General features: G+C 41.4%; 1 protein-coding gene across 7 annotated transcripts in view; it reads left to right on the top strand.

Moving 5' to 3' along the window:
• The window catches only part of DNM3 (dynamin 3), a 172,849-nt gene that overhangs the window by 129,743 nt on the left and 17,025 nt on the right, over window positions 1–26,081 (top strand). For 5 of the 7 annotated variants that reach the window (XM_069022386.1, XM_069022380.1, XM_069022381.1 and 2 more), the window contains 3 exons: window positions 18,845–19,009; window positions 23,091–23,317; window positions 23,882–24,115. In XM_069022386.1, the coding sequence (XP_068878487.1) occupies window positions 18,845–19,009; window positions 23,091–23,317; window positions 23,882–24,115 (626 nt within the window). Of the gene's footprint in view, window positions 1–18,844; window positions 19,010–23,090; window positions 23,318–23,881; window positions 24,116–24,406; window positions 24,702–26,081 lie in introns of those variants that run through there. The other 2 variants (XM_069022384.1, XM_069022383.1) reach the window with 1 other exon arrangement.

Raw genomic sequence — 26,081 nt, forward strand, 5'->3', positions numbered from 1 at the left:
CATCTTTTCTCTAGTGAGGCTCTCAGTGTGACCTGTTCCTCTCTCATGTATTGCTAGGTTTTCAGGCAAAGTCTTCCTGTCTATGCTCCTTTTAGTTGAATCTTCTGTTTGGGACACTGGAACGGTTTACTTGGCCTGAAAGATGCTCCCTTTTTAAAGGAGTTCCTTATATCTTATTTGCAGCTGCTCATGCTTCTTCAGTATTGGTGGCCTTTAGAAGGATGTTTCATAGCTTTTTATAAAACATGTTTCATCATATAGACAAGAGCACTAAGGTATAGTCACAAATACCTGAAAGATTGTCACAAATGCCCCATTCCTTCCAAATTCAACCCAACAATGGAAAATTACAGTTCAAATATTGGTGATGCTACTGCTTTTGTTGCTGAGCATTTTGGTAAAAACACTGCTTTACTATGGTAACTTTTCAGCCCCTTGGGAATGACTATTCAATGCTTTCAACCTTCCGTTTTTTTCTTGACAAGTTTCTGGCTATATCCTGGAAAGTTTCTGGAGTCTGCTATGGCTCTACAGCAGCTGAGAATATGGGGAACAGCATAAGCTAAAACATGTTCTATTCAGTATGTAACGGGATAACTTTGGGCAGGGGAGGTTTCCAGTGAAAAATAAAATGTCCATGTTCACACTTAGGCTAAAAACTCATCAGAGAGTGAGATAAAATTGCTAAGAAGTTGCTCCCAGGTTCCCACTCCATCCTCTTGGATATCTGCAAACACTAAGTGATTTTGCTACAGAACATAATCTCTGCTTGACACAGAATGTTTTTGTTAATATTCCTACCTGGAACCTCCAACTGGAGAGTTTTTTAGTCAGTCCAAGTTCAGGCATCACTGTGTTCAGATCTGGTCATTTGTTGGGAAACCACTGTAATTTCTCATATTTTTATGAATTTACTGAGTTTAAAGTCTCTTGCTGGAAGATATGCTTTAAAACATATAACATACTTCCAAAATGTGCTAATAAAAAAAAGAGAGAGAAGAAAGAAAATAAAAGGAAAAAACTTCTCCATAGCCAAAGAAGTTATAAATTGCAAAGGATATCTGTCCCTTCTTTGGACAGAGAACTATTCCTTGCCCAGCCTGCTGAGTGTCTGATAACATGTTCCAGAGGGGCTGTGCATGCATCGACCTTTTCACCCTGTGTCTTTGGATGTAGTGTGGCAGGATATTTGAATCCGTAACATTTCATTTTAAAAGTGCAGAAGGCATTGAAATTCAGGCATTTATTTATCTTGAGAGTGCACCTGCATATAGTCAACAGAGGAGCACTCTCCAGTGCTGTAACAAAAAGCATATTTTTCCTACTTTCTCCCAGTTTGCATTAGACATGTCACACAAGAGCTGGAATATGAGGCAGACTTAGCAAGCAGACACAGCAGTTCTTACTGGTTTTTGGGCTTCCCAAAAGGATCTGTGCTCAGTAGGTCGTTCTTCTGCCAAAGGTTTTATCATGGGGACTGAATAGTGTAACAGAACAGACAGCACCATCTTCATGTGTTTTTAGACATGTTATTTACTGGGGTTTCCCTGAAGAAAGCTTGGGGATTCTTTCCTTATGAGTCACTAACGAAGTGATTGTTTTTATATAAACTTTCCTTCAGCTGGTTAGAGTTGGAACACAGTGTCTTGTGCTCTTTCTGGGGTCTGACTTTCCTCTTAATTTCTTTTGATAGTTGATCCTGCAGCCAACAGGATGGTTTGAACGTTCTGGCCTTCCCCCACACTCTCTCTGAGTTCCATAGTCTTGAAAATCACTGTTCTGGCCAGCAGACATGCTGGTGGCAATCACTGTGTGTCATTCCACTTCTCAGCTTTCTACCTTGAGCTGCCTTTTCAACTCTGTACCTTCCTTGCGGCTTAGGGGGAATGTGCTGTTGACATTACCCAAACTGGAGTTTGCATTTCATATGCTGAAATGAAAACACAATTTTAAAAAACATTGATAGTTGACTTCAGCGGCATAAAGGTTAAAAGCTGTAAAGTGCTGTGTTTCCATAATGGAAATCACTAGAGCTGGAGAGACACATCGCTTCTCTTGCATACGCCTGAGTCCTTTCCCACCCTCTCTCAGTGGCTGCAGCAGAGTGGTGCAGAGTCATTTTTAATTACCTCCCTCCACAGCTTTTGAGTTCAAGCCCAGCTGATGGCGCCAGGGGCTGAACCACAAGGAGATCTCCGAGCAAGTCCTGCTTGTGTCAGCTGCCTCACCAGGCAGATCCTGTACAGCCCACTACACTTCCTTGTGGGGTTTTTTTATTACATTTTACATTTTTGAGCCTGAGACAGGAGCTATGTTAAATCTAATAACTCTGTAATGTGCCCGCATATGGGAAATTCTAGGCTACGGTCACCAGGTTCTCTTCTGTTCCCTGACCTCACCTGAAATATTTATACCCTGTGTGTACCTGTATGTACTTGCATGGATGTTTGACTTAACAGGTAACATATTCTGTATTTACAGGTTTGTTAGGATGCAGGGCATTATTTTAACCCAAGAAGTATGCAGAATTCTACAAGTCTTTTTCATAACCCAAGATTGGATTTCTTTATTTTTACAGGAACAGGAATGGTTTAGCTGGAATGAAAATGTTCATTCCACTGCATTATTAGCTACAGGCAATCTTCAGTTGAAGCCTAGCCCATTTTTCATGCTAAAGCTCTAGTAGTTTGGTCATTAATCAACATGTAGGATGAATTTCTGGGGCTGAGAGAGCTTGTCCTGTAATTTAAGATGAACTTTTTTTTAGATTTTTCTTATGAAGGGAAGGTAGTCAGAAAACAAATTATATTTTTAAGAGTTCATCTCTCTCTCACCCCTTTTTACCATTCCCCTTCTGATAAACACCCCAAAACTGTTCATTAGATGGATATAGAGTTTTAGCTGGAGTAGCAGATCCTCAAGTGTGTAATTTGATCCTCCAATAAACCTAAAGCAACCTTCTGTTAGATGAGACTAATCTCTGACATGGTCACTGTCTCAAGTGTCCTTAGTACTGACAGTCCAGTCCAACTTGCTTTCATCACTTTAAATGTTAATTTTAGGGTCTTGGATAAAGTTTTTCCTTCCCTCCTCCATTACATGGAAGCTGTAACCAGCAGTCCACGGGAGCATCAAGATCTGTAGTCAGCTATTTACCCACCTTTTCAGCTGCCTGCTCTTCTCACACAAGGTGAAAACTCAGAGGACTGATCCTGCAGTTGGGAGACAGTAATGGGAAAATCACGCTTCAAAAAGCAGGAATTGTTTCCTTACACTGCTTCTCTACTCTAGTCTGACCAGGCTTCCTAAATTTCTCTGCACACACCTGTGGAACATTGCACTGCTTCTCCAGCCACATGAAAAAAGTGCTCAAACAATCATCTCCTTGCCCAGTAGCTTAAGAGAAGTCTTCTCCAAAGGCCATATTTCCTCTTTTTCCAGCTCCGCTAAGCAGCAGAAGCGGCTTTGGGTGGATCACTGAGTGCATGGGAGTTTTTGGAGACCACTATCTTCACTCTTTCCTTCCATATATACTCCCCAGCTTATTGTGAGAGCTGATGCAGAGCCCTTTCCAGCTCGAAGGCATGGGAGTATGGTTTGGAGCATGGACAAGGATCTTGTGGGGGAGGAAGGAAGAGGGCTGTATAGTTCATATAAGAGTCAGAGTTCTTCCAATTTAACTGTCCAGGGTTCTCAAATGCTGCACTGCTCTACCCAGCGGAGGCTGAAAAGCAGTTTCAATGCAATGAAAATAAAATACTCTTGTTCTCAACATGCAGTTTCATTTGACTCTTAAGGAAAGAATGCAGCAGTCCTGGGAACAGGGGAAGTGTCAAGTGTTACCTGTCACCACAAGCCTTGTGGCCTCCTCTGTCAGTGACCAGACCAGATCTCACCAGTCCTGTACAAAACATTGTTGCCTCTATTGGACATGCATTGCTCAGAACAGAGACTACCAGCATGTGTGCTCTTTACATGGCCACATCATAGCAGTGTCTTGGAATCATCTGATGCTTAGTTGGATGTGCCTGGGCTTTCCTTTCTGTTGTTATTGCCAGCTGATGAGCTTCTGGTCCTGTGCAGCAGCTGTCATTAGTCTCTCAGCATATAGCTATTATTTGATCCTGTTTGTGTTTTTACAATCCTTGAAGTTACCCCTTGAAGTTACCAGTGTTCAATCTCCCATTGTGTTGACACTACCTCACAATTTTGTCTTATGGGCAGAATCAAATTTAACTGGCAAGTTTATGCTATTTTATTTCAGTAAGACCAATCCATTCAACACTTTGATGATTAAACCCTTCAAGGCTGCTAGTTCTTCTTTCCACATTAAATGAATCCTTCAAGGCTGCTAGTTTTCCTTCTCACATTATAACTTATTTATCTGTTAGAGAGTTGTTTTACTGCACTATTCTTTCATTAATACTCATCTTTATAAGCTTATTTGCCAGTCTCCTAAGGGTATCACTTTGCTGAACCAAAGATCTGTCAAGTTTTCTTTAGTCAGAAAAATCAGTTAACCTACTGAGTTTGGCATGCTCTGCCATCGTTCTTTCTTTTTTTTTTTTTTCATTTTTTAAAAAGTCTTTCTTCAGAAGCATGTTCAAAAGCCTTGCATACAGTTGTGGTTTGACTAACAAGCCTGTACTTGCATCAATTTTCTTCTCATTTTGTTGAGTCTGTGTGCTGCACTCACTGTTCCACAGACCCAAGTAGCATGCTGATACTTCCATGCTGTGATTCTGCACCCACTCCATTAATTAATAATGCTGCTGCATTACTGGGAGCTGATGACTGGATATGGGTGGATAACCACGACAATTTTAGGAGATGCTGGAGGGTTTTTTTGGTTTTGTTTTTTTTGGTTTTTTTTTTTTTTTGAGGGTAGCAATTTATTCCCTCACTGCTTCCCTTCACACCTCCTGCCCTGGTTAGGAGAGAATGATGATTCTGCAATAAGGTTTCTTTCACCTGAGGCAGTTGGTGCAAGAATTCTGTGAAAGTGTGGTCTGAGGAACCCAATGGGAATCATCCTGTCAAATAGGAAGCTTCCGGGCTGATGGCTCAGGTTTTCCCTTGCTCTGGTCTGGATGACAGAAAACTGCCCATGACAGCTATTAATTCACGCTCCTGTGACACATCATTTTTCCTTTGACATTATCAGTAAAACTGCACTCTGAAATACAGCCTGTGATTGCAGATCTTTCTTCCGTGCCTCCTTTGCTGCTTCCCTGGTCACTGACTGGTTTTTGTTTTCAGAGTCTTTCCTTTTTATACTGGTTCAGTTCCTATTCCTTTTCCAGCTCTTCCAAATACACAGCCACATTCCCTCAGGCGAGTGGATCTGTTAGTCATGTTTCCCTCAGCCTTCACTTTCTTCAGCAGTGGTTCATGTGAACCTTGGATCACATCCTCCTAGATTTTCTTGCCACTAACCCATGCCCCTGCACTCACGCATCATATCTGTGTGTGGGTGAAAAGAAGTACATGCTTTTGTAGGCATCTGAATTGAAGTTGTGCTAGTTCATGCTGTGGTAGGTGTCTGTCTAATTCTAGACAGTCTTAGGCACAAATAAGAATTGTTTAATGTGGAATACGTAATTATCAATTGAAAAATCTGCACGCTCTCAGATGCCTTGTCAACACTTCACGTCTCAAAATGTGCAGTATCCAGCAGCTGTGGTGTTAACCTTTGCTAGGCCATGCTGAACATGTGAAAAATCAGTAATTTTTGTGTTTTCATGGGATCTTTGTTTGCTGTGATTAATGGTCCACTAACAGTGTCCAGTGCAAGTTCAGTGCAATGTACAAAGTGTCTTTGATGCCAGACATTCTACAGTGCTGCGCAGAAACCAAAGTTAATAGTTGTAAGCCTGAGAAGACTGGAATGTTTTCAATTTACTTTTAAACAAATGACTTTATTGTGCCGTTCTCACATGGGAGTAAATTCCGCAGCCTTAGTGCCACATCAGACAAAACTTTTTACCTGCTGGTTTCTGTTTATACTGAGAGAAAAGAAATTAACCTCAGTTAGGAGTTGGGGGGAATAGGCCAGGACTATTAAACTCGGTGGGAATTTTGGCAGGGGTTTTGCTGGGAGCAGAGTGCGATGCAGGAGTACAAGATGTAGCTGAAGGATGATTTGTGGTGCAGTGTGGAGTTAAGGAATTCTTTGTGCCTGAAAATCAAACTCGTGAAGGGCACCTGTAGGAAAAGCATTAAAACTGGTTTTGCCACTCCAGAAATGTAAGGAAGCAGTTGTTGTAGTCATAAGTAAATGCCAGTGGATACTGGGAAGAAGATTCCTAGTGATTGTGGTTGGGGATGGATTGGGCCCTATTCCTGAAAGGAGCAATTCCCATGTAAGTAATGGGTGTGTGTATGCATACAGGAATGACAGCTCTTGACCTCAAGGAGAGAAGGTGTCCCTGAATGCACCACATTCTCTTGTAAAGGTAAAGATTTTCAGACTGAGATGGGGAAGTTCTGAAAGAATTAGACTTTAATGCTTATAGGATGGGCTAATACCATGGATTTGTAAAAATACAGAATGTGTGCAAAATGCCTAAGTAGGAACATGGATCCATTCAGCACTGCTCCAAGTGGGAGACCCTCTTGTGATAATAAGTGCATTGTGATCCTCTGGTAGATAAAATGCACAACCCATTCCAGTGACTCCTTTTGATTGAAACACAAGTGTACATTAATTACTAACAGAACCAAGAACACCGGATTTTTTTTTTAACTGCTCACTTGGCCTTTTTTGTACTAAACCTTTTTTTTACAAGGCTTTTGTTTTGTGCTTGTTACATGGTTTTATGGCTTTATAAATCCATAAGCAATCAAGAAAAGGATTTGAGTTTTGCTTTGACTAGTTTTTGCTTTTACTTTCATTAGTATTTTATGTTATGCATCACTGCATGGAAATCCAAATGGAAAAAAATTATAGGTTTAAATGATGCTCAGGTAAATACAATTGCAAAAATTGGACAAATAAATCCCCTCACCTTAAAATAGTTTTAGACCCTGTTGCCTTTCTCTGATGTTTCTAACCTGCATCTGGTCTCTTCCACAATAGCAGCTCCTCTGTGTGCAGTGGCTTCCCATAAAACCTTACGTCAGTTAGAAAATGAACAATGTAAATGCTACAAATCATTTTGCAGTGTCCTCAGAACCCTGAAGCCTTTGTTGCCACTTGTTTGGCCTCTAGAGAAAGATACACCTAAATGTGATGCAGAATGTGGATGGGGAAAAGGGTGTGAGAGTTATTTCCTCTTTGACTTGTGAGGCAGGGAAAGTCTTTCACCTTGGTTTCTTCTCACTGTGTGGCCTTTTTCCTATTAAAAAAAAAAGGTATATATTGATCATTACTGAAAAGAAACCAATATGTGTATAGCAGATGACAGCTTTTACTCATCATGCTGCTGTGAGTCAAACCTGAGATTAGGAGTGGTACTCTCAGTGCTGGGAAGCCTCTGGGGGCAAAGGCAGGGCCAGTCCTTCCCAGATGATGTCTGTGTGTGGTTTATGTCCATGAGCAGAACAATGATTTTGGTGCAAGTCTGGATTTTCCAAACAGTCAAAAATGTATTTCAGGATTTGTTCTGGAGTCCTTTTCCTGTGGTGGGGAGCTGTGGAAGAGAGGACAGGGTGGCTGTTGTTTAAAGCTGAGTGTTCCTGGGCAGCAGCTCTCTGTCCTGCTCCAGCAGCAGGTGCCCAGCTGCCCTCTTCAGATGGGAAACATGACTGTGCTGGGGAAATATCACCAAGCTGAGGCTGTACAGGGTTTCCCGACTGGGTAGAGTAAGGAGCAATTATGTGCTTTTGCCTAAGATTCCTCAAACTCTCCCTAACCCACTTGCTTCCTGGCCATCTGGAAAGGCAAGCCTCTCACTTGCAGAATGTCTTGGGAAAAGAGAGGAGGAGGGAACATGCTGGGCTGGAAGCGTCTCATCCCTTTTATCTCCCAAATGCCTGTCTACAGTAGGGAAATAACCTGTGCTTAAAGGTGGCTCCCCGGGGCGCCCCAGTTTGGCAGGCAGACTGGTAGGGAACACATGGCTCTGAAGCCAGAGGGCGTCTCAAATGAAATGATACTTGAGTCTTGCCATGAAGGTCTTAATAGTCCATGAGTTTTAATACAGCCATAAGACTATAAATTCAAGGATTTTGACCTCAAAGTCTTTGAGTATGTTTAAAAATAGCTCACCCATCCTCATTTTATCACTTCATATACTCTGACACAATTTTGGAACCTGCCTCCATCCCATCTAGCAGGGGAACACTATAATTAAGAATCAGTTTTGAAAGGCTGTTCTCTCTTAGCTTAAGGCAGAATAAGGCTTTATGTATTTTGCAGGAGATTGTAAACAATTCATCGGCTAAAATTAGCAGTAAAAAGGGAGCCCCAGCTCTTTCCTGCCCTGTGGTTTGTACCACAAAGACTTAGTGTTTTTAAATCATGACAGAGCTCTCTAAAAACCTTGAAAGCGTATTATGTATGTGTCACTTTGGCTCAGTTAGGAATAGTCTCACCTCCAAGCCAGAAGGCCATGGGTTCAAATTCCATGCCCGCTCTTGGATTTAGCTGTCTCCCAGTAATTTCATTGCAGAAAACATTTAGAACCACAGGGGAAGAAGAGGAAAACTTCTGTGTCTGTGAACTTCTCCTCTGTGAGACATTCAGTCCTTGGGATGATAGGTTAAACCACGGCTCTTCCTGCCCAGCTTTGCTCAGCAGGCACAAACCCTGGAACAGGGGAGGGGGAGCCCTAATGGGGGTGGCAGTTTCTTCTCTTCTTGATACAAGCAGTTATAATCCTTAGGATGCTGTGTGAGCTACTGCTCCTCGTCATGCTGCCATGAGGAACAAAGTTTCCTTGGCATTGGTGTGAAGAGCTGCAAAGTGAGAGACCTCAAATGAGTCTTGACTCTACCTTTTGCTGCTGATCAGTGACAGAAGGGGCAAAAAGAGTAAATCCTTGTGAACTGAAAATGCCCAAGGTCATTTTAAAAAGTTAAATTGCAGAAATAACCTACTGAAGTGCCAAGTTAGGGTTGTTTGTGGCAACAGCAAAGCCAGGTGATCTTAACTGCAAAGGTAAGCTCTGTGTGGTCACAGTCCTAATCACTGATGTCCTTTACCTTCCCCACAAAGAGGAGGTCAGAGTGACTCAAGCTTTAAACGTTATAGTTTCATTGTGGTTTGTGCCAACAAGAATGTGGTCTTACATCATGAAGTGTTTATGTTTGTTGCTTACAGACGTGTGTTAACTTGCCAAAATCTCACCTTCTCTTGAATAAAATTTATTTTTAGGAGGGAAAAAAAATCTTTCATTTTCTGCTGCTTTTATAGAATACATAGAAGGGGTTTGTCATCGTTATACAAAATGGAAGCCGTGTCATAAATGTTATGTACAGCATAGTTGCTCACAATTCATTTCTACCCTGAAAATAATTTTACCCAATAATTTTCAATTTCTGTTCTTGTGGCATGAATCCAAAATGCTCCTCAGTGGATGATTTTCTTTTGTTTAGAAATATTTGTTACATTTCTGTAAAGTGCTTAATGCTTTCAAATTCCTCCTCTGATCTGTTTTGAGGCTTTTTTGCTACAGGAATGTTGCAGGTCACATTTTTGCTTGCAGCTTTAAAAGGGATCTTAAATGGAGAGTATGGATATAGTGATCATTGATGCTCTGCTGGGGTAAGAGTTCCTGCCAGAATTTGTAGCCCACTGTCACTCTGCCTGACAGAAGGCTTATGGAAAACCCATTAATGTGTACGAGAACTTTGAATCTTAGGGCCTGAATTATCAGATGAAATGTTTTGATGAGCACTCCGGCCAAGCTATGTTTGGGATATGACTAACATCTGGGAAAGGCAGATTTATCAACATAAGATGCTGGTGGTTCTTGTGTGTCCACTTGCTAAGTTAGATTAAATACATTCCTCTTTCTTACTAATTTTTTTTTTTTTTCAGATAGGCAGTTACTGTGGGTATTACAGAGACTATGAGAATTGGGCCAAGAGGTGGAGGGATAATCCATCTTGTCCTGGCAGGAATGTTGACTCATTTAGTCATATCTGGGATGTGGATGGGGTGGTCCCTGCAAGGCTTGAGTTGGTAATGGGCTGTCAAAATTCAGGGTAAAAGGTGGGCTAGGGGGGGTGTCCACAAGACAGATTTCTGTACTAGATTGTGGTCCATGCTGGGAAAAAAAGATTGAGAACCCTTCTCATAGAGCCTGGCTGAGCAGTCCTGACTGAATGTGAGGCAAAGGGGAACGGAAATGGTGCCGCTCTGGAGCACAGTGATCCAACTGTGTGAAATCAGTGTGGGTGCTATTAAAATGCCATCTTCCTCTCCCTTCCCCTTTCCTTCCTCCCTTCCTCCCCCTCTGCTGTCAGCCTGGCTGAGGAAAAGTCAAATAACATATGACTGTGTTCCTTGGCATCACAACTGCAATTTCCCTTTAGGGGCTTCAAACTTGAGAATGGGAGGTTTTAAATCTTGCTGATTCGTGCTATTCCAGCAAGCATATGTGTGAGGAAAAAGAACAATGCCAGTTCGAAAGAGAAATCACAAGTGAGAAATCATTGCTGCTAAATCAGGTATTGCAGAGGCCAGTGGAAAATTCAGACACTAAGAAAAGTAGAAAATTACTTTGTTTAGAGTTGGGAAGGTTAATGAGAATGAATTAGAAAGTGCTCTCTGTGTATTCAGCCCCTAAGGATTTGAGCAAAGTTAGAGGGATTTATTTACTGATTATCCAGACTATACAACTGGCAATAAGATTAAGTGAGGAATTTTGGAACATGCTGACATTTCTTATTTGCATCATTTACTATGGAGATCATTTGTCGGTCCTGCACTGAGTTTGTGGTGAACCAGGGCTTAGTCTGGCCCAGCAGAGACGGATCTGGTACTTCTCATGGCTCGAGGGATGTGGGGGTGAAAACAGTTTAACGTCCTCTTTTGTGTCTCAGAAAGGAAACATTAAGTTTGTCTAGGTGCTTATCAGGGGAGAATTTCAGAATACTTTCCTAGAAGCCATTAATTATGGAAAAGAGTGGAGTTATAGGGGACACATTGCATTAGATCAAGTAAAACTAAAAGACAAGGTTGTAATTTATAGGGCCCGGCACTGGATGCTGTACAGAGCTCCCCCACTGCAAGGCCCCTCCGAGCCCATCCCTCCTGGCCTGCACATGGATCTGTGCCGGATCCGCGCTGCCCTCCTCCTCCTCCTCCTCCCCCTCCACTAGTCACACTTATTTCAGCCAGGCTGGTGGTACTGAGAAGTTACCAACTCAGCTGGAAGAAATGAGGGGGGATCATGGAATAGGAGTTCAATATTTCAGCCAGGCTGGTGGGTACCGAGAAGTTACCAACTCATCTGGAAGAAATGAGGGGGGACCATGGAATAGGAGTTCAATACAGGATTCAGTTCAAATGGAATTATGCTTTTAATTCATTATTCTGGGCGCCTACCTCTGAAATGATCACATTTGGTGAAAAAAGTGCAACTCTTACACACACAGACACATTAAGTCATAAACTATACTTTAAACATGTAATCTCAGGCAAAGTATTTCACTCAATCCCTGTCCACGCACTGAGCACTTACTTGCCCCATTTAAATCTCAAAAATAAGAAAATTCCTTGTTCCTAAAGGAATCCCTCAGCTGAGTCTTGTGCATTTTTGCTGGAATAAGAAAAATTTTGTTAGTGACCCTGTCTTGCATGGTTACTGCTAAGTAAGGGAGGTAAATAACTGAGATGAGAGGCAAGGTGTGATTTCAGTCTTCATGATGGCTGTTAATACTTCCCTGATCGGCCTCATGGATGACTGATTTTCTTGCTTTCTGTGTTCATCATCTTTGGTAGAAACTTTGGGACTTGAATTTGTTTTTGTTCTTAGGGGACTGCATACCACAGCCAGTAGCTTTAATCCTTTAATCCTCACATGTCCGGCTGATGCCTCCACCCATTGATTACCTCCTTTCACGGTAAATGATCCTATTCCACTCACACTTAATGTTCACTGCTGGATCAGGCTGCTGTCTCTGGGAATGTGTTTCATGCATTTGGTAACAAAACCACAATAAATTTCAGCCTGAACATCATCTGGACTGATCGTTACACTTCGATCATCATCATCGTGACTTGAATTCCAGGGTAACTGGAATAGCCACTGACATCCTTCTGCACTGAAATAATAGCAAATATCATGCCAATAGTATCTCATATCCTGGATTTTTTTTTCTAATGTGCTCTTATAAATATGGGGCACTTCATATGTTGTTACAACAAGGAAATTGTTTGACTGAAAAGTTTGCAAATTCCAAAGAAGTATTTGTTTTATAAACAAAGGTGCTGTTTTCCTTATGCCAGCCTCTTTCTGCTTTTGCTTGTTCTGAAAGGCATGAAGCAGCTGTTGGCCCCAAGTCAAAACTTGCAGTGCAGGGAGGGTTATGTAAAAGTCCTTTGTGTGAGAGACGTACATGGCAGCAAATGGTGAAATCGGAGTGCAGACGCTTGGAGAGGAGACAGCTATTCACAGCAAGGTTTTATTTTTTACTTGATTTTTACATAGAACAAAAAGTAGAAGATACTGTAATTTGTATATTTTCAGAAATCCCTCTTCCTGGTGCACTGTTGTGGGTAATTTCACACCACTTTGCACTATCACCCGCTGGATGGAAGGGCTGTGAGAGTTTGCCTATTTCTTTCCCTCAAGGAAAGATCTCTGTACCTAGGTCATTTCTGAGGGATGCTGCTCTAATCTTTAGAAGAGATTTGCAGCTCTCCTAGTCTATCTATTTCTGTGCTTTGCTGTTCTTACCATATAACACTTTCCAGATATTTATTTGACATCTTTTGCCATCTGCAGAGACACTCATCTCTATCCTTCCGCAAGGGATTTCTTTTGAACTCATCAGTCCCAATTATCTTACCTTTTCCCTTCAGGTAGTATTTTACAGAGCCCTGAATCATCTTCAGTGGCTTCCTCTGAACACTCTCAAAATGTGCCTTAAATTTCTGCTGGTGTGATAATCAGCACTGGATGCAGAATTCTTGTACTGATTTCATAATAGCAAGACATTGCTGACTGATATTCTGTTTATATTGCATTGTGGACACAGTTTCTTTTCTGCTGAACTGCTCCTTAAGTGGCCATTCTCACACTATATGTTTGTAAATGATTTATTCCTGCCTAAGGAACCCCATGGTGGGATTCTTGGGGTGTCCTTTGCAAGGCCAGGAATTGGACTTGATGATCCTTGTGGGTCCCTTCCAACTCAGCAGAATCTGTGAAGTCAAAAATTTTCTATCCATAATGAATTCATCCAGATTTTGAAACTGTTTCTCTAGGTCATTGTGAACTCTGGTCCTGTCATCTAACTTGTTCACATTCCCTTCCAGTTTCTTCTCATCTGTAAGTGTAATAAATCGAGGCTATAACCCACCATCCTGAGCATTAAGACTTCAATAAGCACGTTATAAAACACAGCCCATATGAAGGTCTCATTGATACAGTTTTCCAGTTTGACAGTTAGCCACTGACAGCTTTTCTATGGAAATGAGCATCCAACCAGTAACTGCAGGGAGAGCACACTTCCATTAATGAAAATCTCACTTGAGATTGTGTCAGAAAGCTTTACTGAAGTCTGAAATATGTGGTACCTGTGTTAATACCTCACCCATAAGATCTGAATCCCTGCTCTAAAAGGAGATTGGATTGACTTGCTATGATTAGTTATCAACCTGTTAAGAGCTGTGAGACAAAAGTACTCCAGATTTCTTGGAGTTCTGGTAATACATTCCTCTCAGTCTCATAGTTCAAATCAGCTTCTTTATGGAATAAGACAGGGAGAGAGCCTGACATAGATTCTGAATGTTTGGGATAGTTAAAGCCATGTAGGGACCTCGGGAGCAGTATGGGGCTTCAGTAGGAGGATTTAGCTAATGGTCTGTAGTGTGCAGTGTCTGTAACCACAGAGAAGAATCTGAGTAAATGATTGTTTAAGCTAATCCAGGGAGTTAAATACTTGTGAATCAAATTGCACTAGGGTGTATCATTCTTCTAGGGGTTATGAAGTGAGAGAGATGGTGTGTGTGAGGGAAAGCCAGATCATAACCTCTGCTTAGAGCAGTTCAAGGCTGCTAATGAAGGCATAGTAGCTGAAAGGGGCAGCCTGTGTGTGGCTCGGTAAAGGGAACAGCAGTAAAAAGTCAGGACATGCTGAAAGCATGGAAGAGAGTGGCAAAGTTACCCTCTGTGAGGGAAAAGGACAGCTTCCAAGCTACCCAGGAAGTGTTCTTTTTCTGCTGCTTGCTTTGTTGTAAATACACAAAAGTAATGTATTGTCATTTACTTGTGGTTCCTTCCAGTAAGAAAACCTCACTGTGTGAAGCCATCATGTGGTTTCAGCAGTCCTCTGGCAAAAGGCACGCTATGTACAGCTGAGAGGATCTTAGCTAAGTTATATATCCAGCATCAAACTGCAATGAAGAGAGAATCAGTTGTAAAGACTTAGGAAAAAGCAGGAGGGGTTGGGACAACTGCAGTGTGCCGAGTGTTGGTGCATTAAAGAAAAAACTTACTTGGACAGGGATACATAAAATAGATTTTATATGTATTTTCACCAGCTGTGAATTAAAACATAAATACACTCTGGATGGAATAATTCCTTCTCAGGTGGTCATTGTTGTTATGAACTTGCAAATGTAAATGAAAGAGCTGAAAGCAGCTTTTAAATGAGTAATTTCTTAGTGCAGCCATGGATGTATTTCTTACTGTACAGAGCATTGTTTTGCTGCTGCTCTGATTTTTACCCCTGAGTCAGTCACCTTCCAGTCTGCTTCCTCTTGGTCATTCTTAATAGAATACCTTTTTGATTACAGAAAATTGGTTGATACACTTCTCTAATGAAAATGCTAGACAAATGCTCCTTCTTGGAACTGATATCAGGAATGTTATACAAGACATTCTTAAATATTCTGGCAGCTGCCCTGAATGTAATGAAATCATGGAAATTAGAAGTACTGCTCTCTCTCTGTGTGGCCAGCTCAGGACTGTTTTCAGTGTGTTACCCAGTTTTCCTTTCAAAAGGAATCACTTTTCATTAAGTTTCCTTGGGACATTCTTGAACTTGCTTATAATTTCTATAATCAGGAAAATTACCCTGATAATCTAAGGTATTACTCCTTTGTTTTGGATTGCACACAGTTCCTCATGCCTACATCCCTTGTAACACACTAAATCATTCCTCTTGCAGCAGAAAGTTTACAATCTTCAGAAGATTGATAACTTTCCTGGTAAAAATGCACGTGTCAGATGAAATCCTATTCCCACTGCAGCCAGCAGTAAAATTCCCACAAACTTAAGAGGTTTGGATTTCACATGCAGTTTTTAGTCTGCTCTTGTATGACACATTAGTTAATCCTTAACACATTCTTAGTATAGAAGGTGTGTAAATGCAGGGAAGTTGCAGAGTAGCAGTGATGGGTTTCAGTAGCACCTTTCCACGCGGGAATCACAGAGCAGCTTCTGAAGGACAAATGAGACCCACAGCAGAGGGCAAGGGATCGATATTTTTCATTTTCTAAAGTGCAGAGAGCAGAAAGGAAGGATCTCTGTGGGTATGTGGAAGGGTATATGGAAGCACCATCCTGGCTCCCATGTTACCTTCTCTTCATCTGTGTTTTTTTCACCTGTTGCTTCTTTGTAGCCTTGGTGTATTTTCATCACATACTCTGATTTAGAGTTTTCACAGATGAATTAGTTTTCTTTACCTTTCTTTTCTTTTTCTGTTTTTTAGCACTCTAGCTTCTTCCTTAGTTTCTTTGCTGGAGGTTTACAGAACTCCCTAAAGTAATTGCAGTTGTGTTCGTTTGAAGTAGTAATATTCCATTCCTGTCAACAATTAATAGCAGTATTAAGCAACAGTCAACTGACTAGAAACTTAGTCCAGATTCATATGCTGTCACTTAACACTTGGTGCTGGAACTAGTGAGTTCTGGCTCAGGGATAAGGAGCACTGAAAGGACTGGAGCTGCCTTGGCTGTTGGGAAAGGAGGCATAGAAACCTGTTTCCACCTTCTTCATTCTCCTTTCCTGCTCAGCTTGGCCATTCTGTTCAGCAGTGGTCAGAGAGCTGTGAGGGTTGGCTCACATGTTCTGCTTTGGATTTATTCCATTGCAGCAGAGTTTCCTTGCAGGAGCCTTTCTGTAGGAAAGAGTGGCAGGGGCTTGGGCTGAGGGGTGACTTGTGCTGAAGGTGGAGTCACTGTGAGGCTCAGAGAGAAAAGAGCTGTTGTGAAAGAATGGCCTGGAAGTGGAATAGGGCACCTCTGTCACTTGGGATGCCCAGCTTTACCAGGCAACCTCATTTCTGGCTGCTGCTGTTGGCACAGAGCAGAGGCAGCTTAGCAAAGAAAGCTTTCTAATGCTTGTAGGTGTCCTGTAGGGCACAGAAATCTGCTGGAAGCAGATTTCCATCTGCATGATGCAATGCAAACAAGATGGTTTCTGGCATGAAAAGCCTTCAGTTGAGACATCAAATCATTAGGAATACTATGGCCAGAAGCTTTCATAATAAATTACTGTAAAGTCATGAAAGATTGATCTTTTTTGATTTCAGAGAAAATAAATCAACAGTATGAAATCAGCTCTGCTACAGTTTCAAACAAGAGACTATTACCCTTTGCCTTAAAGATCAGAGACAAATTACTATTTTTACTTTACGTTCTCTTGATGAGGATAATGATAAACATCTGTCACTTTGCTGCTTAGCCAGTTACGAATCTCATTGCAATCTGTAATTTAAACAGTGAAAAAAAAATAAAAGGAAAAAAATACATGGACGAACTGCACTTTATGTAGACAGCAAAGAAGAAAAGAAAGAGAATAGATGTCAAATACAGGGGAACTGGGAAGGGGGCATTTTTGGTCTGCGGTTACATGGCTAAAATCTGCAGATATATGATAGATGTATGATTTTCTACTTATTTGGTATTTCACAGGGAAAATTACCATTAGTTTTTCTTTAGACATGGAGGGTAAGGAAAAGACTTTATCTTCACACTGTGACTTTTTGGTATATGCAGTTTATTAACAAAAAGATTAAGGTTTATAAGGTAGTGTCTACCAGTGCTACAGCACTGAAAACCCTGTTTTCATCAAGAGCTCTTTCAGTGTCCTCCACAGTCACAAGATTCTTAGGAAGCACTACTAATTATTTTTAAAGATTAGCTGCCTTCCCAGTAATTCAACTGTACTTTTGAAAGTTCTTTTACAAACACTTAGCTTTGTTTCTAAATGGTACATTGTGTCTTATTTCTTAACAAAACTATAACTTAACACATCACAAACACTCCATTTCATTTACACTGGACTGACCAAGCTGTAGTTTAAAAGGTTACAAGTGGTCTACCTGCCAATGCTGTGTGAGCAGAAGCAGACCCTGCACTAGGACATGAAACTAGGAATCCCTTCTTATCCCAGTAAGAAGGAGTTTCATGCAGGGAGAAGCCTCTCTGGTGACATATTTGCATATTTAGCACTAATGGCCTTTCACTGGTGGCTTTGATACTGATCTCAATTGCTCCAGAAATCTTTAAAGCACCAGGGATGTGCCAATTTTAGCTAAAAGCTCTATTGTAAATGGAGCTGTGCTGGCAGGGCTCTGGCTGACACATAACTCGTTCTTCTTATTGGCTTATTCAGGTTTTGCAACTGCTTTCTGTTTCTTCGTGTTCCTTGTGTTCAAGGCCAGGTTGGATGGGGCATTGAGCAACCTGGTCTGGTGGGATGTGTCCCTGCCTGGAAGGGGGGTTGGAACAAGATGAGCTGTAAGGCCCCTTCCAACCCAAACCACTCAGTGATTCTATGATTTTTTGCTTCTAGGTACCTACAGAACAGATTTAGATTTTATAGTTCATGCTAATAATGCTCTAGTGGTTGTTTTCAGGGAGAAGTATTATATGTCAGAGTTTGGGGAACGTTGTTCTTTGTACTTTCTGGGTAGAAATTCCATTCTTTTGGCATCTTTGAGCCTCAGACAGCAGTTTGATTTTCACTGAAAGGTTACTATTTTTTTTTTTAGGTTTTCTTATATTTATACAGGCCAGACTGAAGCAAAGTATAGGGCTTTTGGCTTCCAGTTAAAGTTCCTGGTATTTAATTAGGTCAGCTGTTTACATACAAAGAAGTTTTCTTCTGTCCTATGAAAAAGAGACCTCTAATATATAACCCAGCCTTGAGCATTGGAAGCAATGATGCTTTTGCTGTTATCTTTCATAAACCCATTATTTATATAGGTGCTGTTCACATCTAACAAATATGAGACTGAACTGCAAAATTTGTCACAAATGAGTCAGCCTTAAGTAACAAGGGTGGGTTTTACCCACAGAAGGGTAAAATTCAAAATCCAGACTTGTGGTGCTGCTTTCTTGCATGGATCAAGCTGGCTGAATATGAATGGTAAAAGATTTGATAATAAATATTGGCAGTAAGATAATTTCTTGGTGTGACATTTACCACCGTGTGTCTTTGTCTGAAAACTTTCTTTAATATAAAATTACAAATTTGTGTGGAAATACATAATGTACTTTGTGCAAAAGGTCTCATATGGCATTAAACTTTAAAGGTCCAAATTTAATGATACTGAACACTAATGTTAAACAGGCCAAGACTTCGTATTTTAACCTGTGAGTAGTCTTTATATGAGTTACATTGCTGGATTACTACAGTTTAGGTCCAGGTTTTTTTCCCCCAATATATTTCCATTTTATTGCAATCTGAAAGGTTTAACTTTTTTTTTTTCTTCTGTGTAGACTGAAACTGAAGAGAATGGCCAAGCAGATAATTTTTCAATGGACCCCCAGCTGGAGAGACAGGTGGAGACAATTCGAAATCTTGTGGACTCCTACATGTCTATTATTAACAAATGTATCCGAGATTTGATACCGAAAACGATCATGCATCTTATGATCAATAACGTAAGTAGCAGCCAGGGTTCTAAATTAGTTCAACATGTCTGTCAAATCTCTTACTCTCACACACACCTCTTGAATACAGCACCAACAGCAGGTACTAAAGAGAAGAATAAATGTCACACTCTTAGACAAAATATTCCAATATTCCATAGTACTTAGAAGTTCTGCAGCCCTCTCAAAGGCTGGTGCACTGCCTTGAGTGCTTACCTCAAAATCCTAAAGACTGAATTACTTTGCATTTTAATCAGAACATAAGTTATTATTTAAAGGTAAATCAAGGTGGGGATGGTTTTGTTTTGGTTTTTATTTGATGTCTTGCTTTTGATATAATAGGAAAAGGAATTGGGAGCTCCACCTGGGCAGCCTTTGAGAGCAACAGAGCAGAGTGGTGCTTCCTTGATTTTCAATCTGCAGGCCTTTGTCATGGATTCATAAAGCAGTTCTTATTTTGTCTGGGTTTTTTCATATTTTCAGGTTACCATTTTCAAGGAATAAATCTAGAAGCCTTGGACACTGTTGTTTAGATAAGCAGATTGGTTGGTTGATTTACTGTGTGTGTCTTTCTTAGATCTGAAGATTATTTGGTTAAAAAAAAGACTTTGAGATACTGTTGTTTTTCCACTGCAGTGGGATCTCAGCCTTCACATCCTGGCAGAGTTCTGAATGGACCTTGTTGAAAACTAAGCTTAATATTAGAGCCACTGGTGCCATATAAATTACTAATGGGGAGCACAGCTCCTGCTAGTTCTGAACAGCACTGTTTCTGAGAGGTCATCAAACCAATCAGTCTTTACAAGTGCAATATGCTGTGAGGCAGATGTGATTAGAAGGTAGCATTTACTTTTGACTCAGAGCCACATCTAGCCTTCATCTGATGGATTTCATTAGCCCTGTGGAATTTGTGTTGCACTTAAGAGTTAGGTGGTTGGACAGGAAATTTCAGTGGGATTTCCTGGTACATTTAATATGAGCAGAATTTTTGCATGAGGGCAAGAGATTTTTCATTAACGTCTTTGGGTTTAGGGGAGTTAGGATCTAAGTAACGCTCTAGTTATGGGTGAGTTTTTCCAAAAAAACATGGGAACAATGGAACTGCCCTTTTTTCTAGATATCAGCCATGCTCTAGACTTCATAAGTTGAGTGTGTGTTCTCACTGCTCTTTCCAGATCACTGCAGCAACTTGCTGCTTTGACTTAGCCTATCTCCAGTGCCCTTAGAAAGGCTGGGGTTTAGCTTTCATTTCATAAACAGCAGAGCTCAGTGAGCAGTTGCTTGAAAGCTTACATTAAATTTTCTGCCACTCACCTCCTCATATGGAATCGTTTAGGGGTCTCTGAAGTGTGTACGTCCCTCAGAAGTAGATTACTGTCAGATTTTGTACTTTCAATCTCATCAGCTGCTAGTGACATTGATAAAGCCTGCCATGCTGGCTGACCGTGGTACACAGAAACCACACACTACAAATATCAGCTACCTTTCAGTTGACGTCATACTCCCAAGCTGCATTTGGGCTTCCTAGTGAGCTAAGGTCTACACCTCCATCCTAGAATTTAAATTTGTGGCAAAGAATCAAAACATTTTAAAGAACTGTGAAGAGTGACACTACAAGCATTAATGAATTTGTTTCTGTACAGCATAGGCAGCAAATTACCACATTGAAAACAATAGCTAAAATAGCAATGTTAAAAAAACAGGGCTATTAAAAAGAGAAAGAAATGGTCAAATTAAGAATGCTGAGTCCTGCCAAAAGGTTGTGCAAAGACCTGGAAAGGAGTGGAGCTGTGATGGAAGGTGGGTCCTGTTTAGTGTGTGTGTTCCTTGGAGTCTTCAGAAGTCCAACCCATCCACCAGGAGTTAAGTGAAAACACTCTCTTTCCCCCTTAATGAGCATATTCTGTATTTTCTGCTGCCCCATCATGTTGCCTCCAAAACTCTGGAAACAAATCGATCCCAAGGAATTTGTTTCCATGACAATTGCAACCTCCCAAGTTTTCTTAGAACTTCCTTTCCACTTTGTGGGCCTGTAAACAAGTACTTACAATTCAACGAAAGCATTGGATTCAAACTCAGTGTACAGAAAATAATTAGATGCTGTCCCTGAGCATATTTTGGGGCCTAAGCCTAGATTATTGTATTCCAAGTGCATCCCTTGTTCTTCCCCTAGGGTGGCTGTTGATTGCCTTAAAAGAAAATACACTTACCACACAGAACTGCATTGAGTTACCATTACCAATGCAAAATGGCCAAACAAAACACACATATACAAATTTGTATTTCATGGTGCCTTGGTATCCTGGATTATACAAGAGGGGTGGTCTTAAGAGTAGTCAGTGTATGCTCCATAAACAGTGCTGATAGTGATCTCAGCCAAGTGGAAAAACTCCAAAGGACTCGTTACTGCCCAAATGAAGGTAAAGGAATGGGTTGTCACTGCATTTGAGGCAGTGACATGTGTTGTCGTCCTGCTGATGAGGTTCCAAGCCCACCTTAACCCATTTCAGAGTGACGGGGCAGGTTTGGGGCACTGGCCTTTTGGATGCTTGCTACAGTTCAGCTTTGACTGCAGGCTTGATGTCTGTGAAGGAAAATGTTTTAATTATTTGTGTGAGTCTGCTTTCCCGAAAGGAGCAAACGTGTGAGTAAGCATCATTTTCCCTTCCATTTCCAAGCTGGAGAAAGTGGCTCTTGTGGAAGATCTTCCTCTGTTTAGTACTGCACAGGAGGGCAGGAGGCTGATCCAAGAACCATCCTTAAAACAGCAATCTTCCCTTTCCAGACTAGTTCAGGGATTTATTCAAATCCCCTGCCAGTGACAGACCTCTCATGATAATTGTCACAGGCTGATTTTTTTCAAACAGATATTTGTGGTTTAACAATGCTTTTACAATCAGCTCTGGCCTTAATCTAATTTTAGAACTTCTTTTTTTTGAAGTGATGCCATTAAAATGCTCATTTCATTGAGCAGAATGTGATGCTGTTTAACTATGATATCTGTTTTTAATGTGGAGTTTTTGGCAATCATAAGGAAAGTAGTGTACTCTGGCTCTTGATCAGTACCATCTACTGGAAAACAGCATGAAACTCATGGAAAATTTTTGCAGGCTTTGCTAAGAATTTGTGCATCTCCTGTCATACGTGAATGGGAAATGACAGCCAAGCCCAGGCAATATGGTTTTGTTTCCCTGTGAGGTCTGTCCTGGCTGTCTTCTCGTTGCTGGTGACCAGAAAGGGTCCCATGCATGTGCTGTCTGACTGCTCTCACTGACCTTGTCTGAACACAAACATTGCCTTAGTCTCACTGTCAGGGTTTAAATCACAAAACCAGCAGAAACCCATGTGCAAATGGAGCTCAGGTTTATGTAACCAGAATCCTGGGAATGTATTATCGTCAGTATCTCCAGCTCAAAAAAGCTTTATGGAGCAAAGCGCCAGATGAGAAATAGATCAGAACAGCAACAAAAAGTCTCAAATGCAAGGATTTAGTAGGTCAGCAGTTGGTCTATTTACCACAGTCTTATTTAATCAGAGTACCTCTCGCGTTTTATGTCTGTTAATGTGGCCCAGGTTTCCATAACCAGGGCAGGCATAGCAGGAAATCAATATAGTAAATTAGATTACTTGGAGACTTCTCCCTTCAGTTTGAATGTGTGTGGATGGGTTATTCAGAATCTGACAGACTTGCTGGAAATGAAAGACACTGTCTACAGTAGGGTAAATTGTTGCTAAGAAAATAATTGACAGGTATGTCATAAAGCCTGAAAATTCCCACTCCATGAGGAATTTATATTTGATGGTACTGCCATTTACTTCCATTCAGCCATTTAGAAATGGCCTAAAATGCCAGCTGGCTCCTGGGAGCTGTTGGGAAGCCTGTTTGAAATGAACTGTAAGCAGAGGTGTCACCTCGGAGATGTAGAATTGCATGACCACTAGAACCACGGTAAGGTAGTAAGAAAAACTGATTAAGTCTCCTGCTTCCATAGATCTCCCCCTGAATTTGTTCAGTGTTGTATTTTCTGTAGAGATTTTTGTTTATTTCTTTGGTGGTTTGGATTATTTTTTGGGGTTTTGTCTAATTAAATAGGTAAAAGAATTTATCAACGCAGAGCTCCTGGCTCACTTGTATTCTTCTGAGGACCAAAACACCCTGATGGAGGAGTCAGCCGAGCAGGCGCAGCGGCGGGACGAGACCCTCCGCATGTACCAGGCCCTGAAGGAGGCCCTGGCCATCATTGGGGACATCAGCACAAGCACTGTCTCAACCCCTGCTCCCCCTCCTGTAGATGACTCGTGGCTTCAGCAGGCACGCAGGTGAGGAGCCTCAAATCCGGACTGCCATGAATTCAGGACAGGCAGATGTAGTCAGCATCAGGAGCTCCCTCCCTGCCTGTCTTTTTAGGAATATGCTCCTCCAGGTTTTTAATGACACCTCTGAGGAAAATCAAAACATTTTCCCATATATACATATTCTGTGAGCACCAGACAGGATATTTGCCTTGCAAAAACCATCCAGTGGACTTCAAATAGCAGCTACCTCTGTCACCCCAGTTGCATATCCACTTGGCCTCCTTTTGCAAGCTGGTATAATAATTCAGCATTGCAGGCTCCATGTCCTAGAAATTCCACTTAACAAAACATTATTAGGACTTGAATAATAAAATCCATTATATTTACCTCTTTGCTTGTATGTTGTCAGTGGCAAACATGTGAGACTTAATTGTATAATCCTCTGAAACTGACAGCAAAGGAAAATGCCAAGAAAAAACATGTCATAAGTTTTAACTTTTGTTTGAAGTAAAATAAAATACATCAAACAAAACCCAAAACCCAAAGCCCCACCTTACTGAACTTCTAAAATCTCTGATATTTCACTAGGTCACCTCCTCCAAGTCCTTCAACTCCGAGGAGACCTACATTAAACAATCCCCCAACCAGACCTTTATCAGGCCGAGGACCTGCTCCTGCAATCCCATCTCCAGGCCCTCAGTCAGGGGCTCCCCCAGTCCCTTTCCGCCCAGGACCACTGCCTCCGTTTCCCAGTGGTGAAGCCCATGGAGGACCTCCCCAGGTTCCCTCTCGGCCAAGCCGGGCTCCTCCCAGTGTCCCAAGGTAAGAAGTTTGGTATTCCTGGTGGTGGCATGGTTCTCTCCTTCTGGCATAACAGACAGACTCTGCACTGTGGAGGGAAGTCGAGCGCTGTTGTTAAGAAAGTCTTGTAGCAAAGCAAAACTGGACATTCCCTGCAAAGCCAAAGGTGTTTTATGGAACCAATTTTAGCACATACCCTGTTTGGAAAGATAGGAAGATTTTTAAATTTTAAAACGTTCTAGTCAGTCAGTTGGAAGACACTGATTTGCTTACATTATGAACCCCAGTTCTGGTTGTGTTGTACCCACACAGGGGCTCAGAGAGAGAGAGGTCACCTACCCCCACCAGAAGAGGGGCAGGGGTAGAGCTCCTCACTTCTGCCATTCTGAATCCTCACCAGAGGAAGTAAGGGCTCTTCTGGGAGAGAATGAGAGCAATTCTTGTAGAACCAGTGGAACAAACTGGTAGGAGTCTGATTCTTGTCCTGCTAAGCCAGTAATGTACAGCCATTTAAAAACAGTCCATAGCTGTCTAACAGAGTAGATCATACGGTATGAGGCAATTAGTTAAGGAACAAGATTATCTTCAGTGCATTGTTTCCTTTCCTTTCCAGGGCTTTGACCTTTTAAAGTAGCTTTGCATATTGTATAATTTTCTATGCATTAACTGCTTTTTTATATAAGTTATATGAATAAAATGTCCTTAATGTTTATTTTCACAATGATGTAATACACATAATCACTTACATATATATATATTAAAGCCTCTGATTTGGAGGGATTCATTAACTTTCTAAATTATGAGAGGCGTGGGCAGATAAGGCAATGTTGGAACAAAGGGGTTTCTCCATTTTTGATAAATTAACTGTTACATTGAAAGTACTCACAGTTTGGAAAAAAAAGAGCCAGTTAAATAGGAACAAAAATAAAATGTGCACATTTTCAATTTTAAAAATGGTAATTGAGAAGAGAAGCTTTGGAGGAGAACTTTCTTTTCAATATGTGAGATCTGTCGTAGTTGTCAGTAACTTAAATTTGAGGCTCTGTGTTTCTAATATAATTACCCTTCATAATAGAAAGCATAAATAAATGAGGTCTATCAAAGAAATGAAGTATTCTTATATATTTGCTATGAAAAGGGTGTTGTTGCATCAGTGCCCAACCATGAAACACTCTTTCACCTTAGTGGATATCCTGTAGCTTGCAGTAGGGACCGTTGGGGGGAAACCTGGAATTGCCTTTCTAAACTTTGCGCTGGAAGGGAAGAAGCCCAAGGATCATCCCCTCGGTGAGAGCCTGGGGCTGAGCCAAGGGGCACTGGCCCTGCTGTTTCCTCTGTGCCATCAGAGGACAAATCAGAGCTGAGATCCAGGGATGAGGTGCAGTGTTTTGCTAGCTGTGCTGCCAGAGAGAACCATGGCTCCTCTCCCCTCGCCCTGCAAACCAGCACGTCTCCTTCACCCTCCCTGCCTGTGGTTGTGCATGGACACTGCTTTCCTGTGGTGGCTTGCCAAGAGCATGTCTGATGATCATCTTTTTCATGCCAAAGTGATAGGTTTGATGGCGACCAGAAAGGAATTTTCTAGCACTCAAAAGACACGTGGGTAAGTAGGCTGGGAACAACTCGGTTCGGGACTGCCACTGGTGGTATGAAAAGCAGTGGCAGATAAAGGAGGTCAGTGATTTTAAAATACTGTAGCTGGATACAGAATTGAATGTGCAACTGCCTGACATTTTTGTGGAAAAAATAATCTGCAATACACATCTTCTGGACTGGATCCTAGTTCTCTTTTTTTAGAGCTATGAAAGCCTCAGACATAAAAAATCTCAGCTGCTAAAGAATGAAGGAAAGGTTTGCCATTCTGCTGAAACTTCAGGTTTCTCCTGCTGACTAAACTGCGAGGGAGGAAATCCCAGGGAAGGGGCTGCAGGGGAAATCACCTGAGGGGGACAGTGTGGCCAGCTCCTGCGCCTATTAAATGTTTCTT

Source organism: Aphelocoma coerulescens, chromosome 8 (genome assembly GCF_041296385.1).
Source record: "Aphelocoma coerulescens isolate FSJ_1873_10779 chromosome 8, UR_Acoe_1.0, whole genome shotgun sequence".
In the NCBI taxonomy this organism is placed as follows: Eukaryota; Metazoa; Chordata; class Aves; order Passeriformes; family Corvidae; genus Aphelocoma; species Aphelocoma coerulescens.